At 41.6% G+C, this 4,964-nt stretch overlaps 1 protein-coding gene across 1 annotated transcript; it reads left to right on the top strand.

Annotated features, from left to right (window-relative positions):
• The first annotated feature begins 855 nt into the window (after nt 1-855).
• On the top strand, nt 856-2,602 carry LOC120276076. Its single transcript, XM_039282813.1, has 2 exons — nt 856-1,694; nt 2,062-2,602. The coding sequence occupies exons 1-2, from the start codon at nt 856-858 to the stop codon at nt 2,600-2,602; spliced, it is 1,380 nt and encodes a 459-aa protein (XP_039138747.1).
• The last annotated feature ends 2,362 nt before the right edge of the window (nt 2,603-4,964 follow it).

The raw sequence follows: 4,964 nt of genomic DNA, 5'->3' as shown, positions 1-4,964 counted from the left end.
TGGAAGCACGCGCTTTTACATGCGAGAGTCATGGGGTTTGGTCCCCCTCATATCCAACCATTATTTTAATTTTTTTATTATTGTTTTTAATTTTTAATTCAACAAAACCCTTCTTTTTTGTGAACATTATATATATATATATATATATATTTTCCGCTTACTTTCCCTGTTTACGCTTAATAATTTATGTTTTCGCTAATATTATCCGATATCGCTTAAACTATTTTTCTTCATCCGCTTAAGATTATACTATTTCGCTTAAACTTATCCGAGTTTGCTTAAACTTTTTACGATCTCGCTTAAAAATTCTTTGATTTCAGTAAAAGTTTTTTTGTTTAAAGTTTTTTTGATTGCGCATAAAAAGTGCCATGATTTCACTTAGACTTATCCGATTTGTACACTACAGCGAATCATTTTTGGCGAGTATGTCACTCAATAGGGGCACATTTCCACCCCATCAACAACCTTCGTGGGTTCTTGCCATCCGCCTTCGTCGAAGATCATGAGATTGTTTCAATGGAAGTCGGGTGATCGGGCTTTCGACGAAAGTGAACATTTTAAGGATGCACTTAGAAATTTTTCTATCAAACGCAATTTTAACTTTACATTCATCAAGAATGACAAGCAGAGAATGACTGTCAAGTGCGCTACTGAAGGTTGTGAATGGCGTGTCCATGCGTCCATGGAAGGTAACCACGAGACGTTTAGGATCAAGACGATGTATCCCACACACACATGTGGTGGCGGTATTGGCACATCCTCACATCCCAAGGCATCAAAAAGTGGGTGAGTGCACGTGTCATACAAAAGCTGAAGGACCATCCCCTATATAGGGCTATTGACATTCAGCGTGATATGTTGCGAGACCACGGTGTCTATTTATCCTATAAACAAGCTTGGCTAGGGAAAGAGGTCACCAAGGATGTTCTCCATGGGAGTGAGGTGGCAAGCTATGATTTATTGATGTGGTACGCGAAGAAGGTATTAGTAACAAACCCTGGTAGCGTTGCTATAGTAGAGAATGATGGTTCCCATTTCAAACGTGCATTTTTTGCCTTCAAAGCATGTGTCATTGGTTTCAAGATCAGATGTAGGCCATTGCTATACCTGGATAGAACTCACTTGCTCGGTAAGTACGGGGGCACTTTGTTAGGTGCAACGGGAAAAGATGGGAACGATGGTTTCTTTCATGTAGCATTTGCAATCGTAGATAATGAAACAGATGCGAACTGGACGTGGTTCTTGTCAAAGCTTAGAGATACTATAAACTATGATGATGAATATGTGAAAATTATTACATTTATATATGATAGGTCCAAGGGCCTTATCAATGCTGTCGTGAAGGTATTCCCTTCCTCACCGCATGCATATTGTTTGCGCCACTTGGAAGCAAACTTCATGAAAGCAAATGTCAGACTTGGCAAGTCATTGAAAGAACGGTGCTGGTCTATATTATCGAGAATTGCGTTTTCATGTGCTGAAAAAGAATTTGATGATGCTGTTGCCGATCTGTTAAACACATCAGCGGATGCATATCAATGGTTGATGCAGAAATCCGATCTGGCACACTGGGCGAACTACATGTTCAAAGGTGATAGATGGGGGGAGATGTACTCAAACGTGGCGGAGTCGTTTAATACATGGATAAAAGAGGCACGCCATCTCCCTGTCACAAACATGGTAGACTCAATAAGGTACACACCATTTCACTTAACTTTATTTGTTACCGCTTAAATTTATTTGTTACCGATTGAGTTTCAATTATTTCGCTTAATATTAATTGTTTCCACTTAATATCAATCGTTTCCGATTAAATTATATTTTTCTGCTTAAGTTTAAATTGTTTCGCGTAAGTTTACTTGTTATCGCTTAATATTAGGATTTATCGCTTAAATTACATCGTTTACGATTAAATTATAATTTTTCTACTTAAGTTTCAAATATTTCGCTTAATTTTAATTGTTACCGCTTAAGTTACAATTTTTACAATTAAATTATAGTGTTTCCGATTAAGTTTTAATATTTCCGTTTATTATGTCATGACTTGCCTTTCGTACGAAGGTTTAAGCTGATGGGCATGTTGTGTCATCGATGTGAACAATCTCAAAGATGGGAGAGACGTCTATGTCCTGTCATTCATCGAAAGATTGAGGAACTTGTTGAAGAGTCTCGCAACCTACTGGTCGGCCATTCCGACGGTGACCATTTTGAGGTGGTTGACCAAAAGAACTACTGCATCAGTTTGAACGCTCGGACATGCTCATGTCATAGGTGGCAGGTGTATGGCATTCCATGCAAACATGCATGTGCGGCAATACTGCAGGCAGACACAAATATTCATCGATATATCGATGACTACTTCACAGTGGACTCTTACCAACAAGCATATGCAGAAGCTATATTTCCAGTACCAGATAATGACAAACCAGATGATATCAACCGCGAACTACTTGTGCGTCCTCCAATCAGCAAGAAGCCAGTTGGTCGGCCAAGACGGAAGCGTCTAGAGTCACAACCATCAAGCGTTCGCGAATTACGATGCAGCCGTTGCCATGATGCTGGTCATAACCGTAGATCCTGTAATGTATCGATAGCTGACTGACTACATGATGTTATGTACATGTAGCTTGCCACAACAAAAGCAGTATGTTTTAATTTTAAGTGAAAACAACAAAGTTTAACTAGTATGAACCAATTTTAAGCAGTATTACCGAAATTCAATTGTCGCATGAATGAAATTTAAGCCGTATTAGCTATGTTTAAGAAGTATGAACTAATTTAAACTAAGAACGATTCTTTTTAAGTAGACAAGCATATTCGAGCATGACGAACAAGCATATTAATAGTGATATGCAAATAAGTATATGTCCAGAACTCAAAATAGGAAAAAAGTCAAGTTAATAGGCATGTATTGTTAAACATATCCTAACAGTTCTTTCATTGTCCGGAAGTTCGGTGATCACGGGTGATGCCATCCATCAATATGCGTGCCACAAAACGTAGACGCAAGTGTGGAATGTCCGTCTGAGGAAGTTTTAGTTTCTCGCCAGCGAGTATTTGCTCTATGAAGCGCATGACATAGACTGGACAATCGACTGTACCTGGCTTTTACCGCGGGCAATTCCGTTCGTGTCTAAGAGGGTAAGCTTCGGTTGCGTTATCACCAAATTCAATTGCTACACATCTATCGAATAGTTCCCGCTGTCAACAAAACATGCATCGGTCAAGCCAAACGGTGACGAAAATAGAAACAGTTTAAATGAATGAAAACATTGTTTACCATGTGGATGGCATCTTGATCATATTTCAGACTGACAGGTGAGGAATAATGAATATATTCCTTCTTCACTTTATCGAGTACGAGGTGATGGAAGTGACCATAAAGTATAATAGGCATCAAGATGACGTCGACATCTACAAACCGGCATACAGCATCCGTCATCATGAGCAATGACTCTTCTCCTGTGTGCTCTGTTGAGGACATCAAAAGAGCAAGTGGTCGGGTGATTACTGCGCGTACATTGTGAGGGTACGGTTCGCTATTCATCTGTTCCATGATTATCAATACATATACATCGATGACATCATCAGTGACCATTTCCTTCCCTTCCAATAGAGAGTAGACACATGCCCGAGTGGTGTATGACACATCATTCTTCCAGACATAAGTCCTACCGGATCAAAGCACGCAAAATTGAGTGTAACATTGTAAATTAAGCGGAAATGTTTTAACTTAAGTGGAAACATTTATAGTTAACTGGAAAATATTGAAACTTAAGTTCATATATTAAAACTTATGCGGAAAAAGTTAAGTTTAATTGGAATAAATAAAACATAAGCGTAAAGCATTAAAATTAAGTGTAAACATTAAAACTTAAGTGACGACACTAAAAGTAAAAAACAGGATGCTTACATGTCCATCGGAAAGTTTAGAAAGTGGCTGATTGTCAGTTGTTCGACTTTATTTAATCTCATAAATCCGGCAGGACGTTTGTTCCGTGATACCCTAAATCTCAGTAGTGTCAGTTGATGGTTTCGCACCTGTCGACGGAGATGGTTTTGGATTCTGGGAGTCAGTGTGGATGTCCTCCACATTTCCTAACTTCTCATCTGAAGGGGGCAGATCATTTCTGAAGGATGTTAGTAATTCAATTATAGAGACCACGTCGACATTTTCGCCAACATCGACTGGTGGTACAGCGGGTGGAGATAGCTTGCCGGTTCAGAGAAGGAAGAAAATGGACAAGATGGCACCGGTCCGGAGTGGGAAGGGACGGGGGATGGTGGCGCGGGTCCAGAGGGGGAGGGGATTGGGGAAGATGGTGCGGGTCCGGGGGCGAAAGGAGTTGGAATCACGGATCAGGTGCGGAGGGGGAAGGGAGTGGGGATAGTGGCTTGGTTGCGGAGGAGGGAGGGAGTGGGGATGATGAGACGCGTCCGAAGGAGGAAACAGGTGGGGATGGCACGGCAGGTGCAGATGGGGAAGCGAGTAGGGATTGCTTGGCTGGTGCGGAGAGGGAAGGGCGTGGGGATGGTGTCGTGGGTCCGCTCGGGACGAAGTCGGTGAAGAGGGAGTTGAGTTTGTCTTGACTTTGCCCTTTGGGGCAATTTTTGGAGGCCATTCTTCTGGTCGGCAATCGGCTTGCGAAATTGCAGACCTTGTAGATCGCCTTGTAACTGGCTTGAGAGGAGCATCATCAGAATCGTTAGATGCGGAAAGAGGCAATGGTTGTCTTCGCCTACTGGCAACCTTCTTCACTCGAGTTCCCTTGCTGGCCGCTTGTTTCGGTGGCAAATCCTTGGTGTCGTCAGCTATCGGTGCCACATTAGAAGGGCCACGACCCTCAATTACTTCAACTCTGGTTTGTAGGCCACCAACAGTTTCGGCCAACTTCTCAAAACCTTTCAGTAAACGTAACCCAATGTCTTCATCAATTACCCCCCTCGGTGGATTAACAGAAACA

The sequence above is a fragment of the Dioscorea cayenensis genome, chromosome 14 (assembly GCF_009730915.1).
Source record: "Dioscorea cayenensis subsp. rotundata cultivar TDr96_F1 chromosome 14, TDr96_F1_v2_PseudoChromosome.rev07_lg8_w22 25.fasta, whole genome shotgun sequence".
NCBI lineage: Eukaryota > Viridiplantae > Streptophyta > Magnoliopsida > Dioscoreales > Dioscoreaceae > Dioscorea > Dioscorea cayenensis.
Note: the sequence above shows the minus strand (reverse complement) of the source record. Positions and strands in the feature narration are given on the sequence as shown.

Bases quoted from the DNA above. Each gene is read 5' to 3' on its own strand.
- LOC120276076 (XM_039282813.1), top strand. From the start codon at position 856: ATGTTGCGAGACCACGGTGTCTATTTATCCTATAAACAAGCTTGGCTA. The intron at 1,695-2,061 runs GTACACACCATT...TTTCGTACGAAG, and splicing joins AACATGGTAGACTCAATAAG to GTTTAAGCTGATGGGCATGT.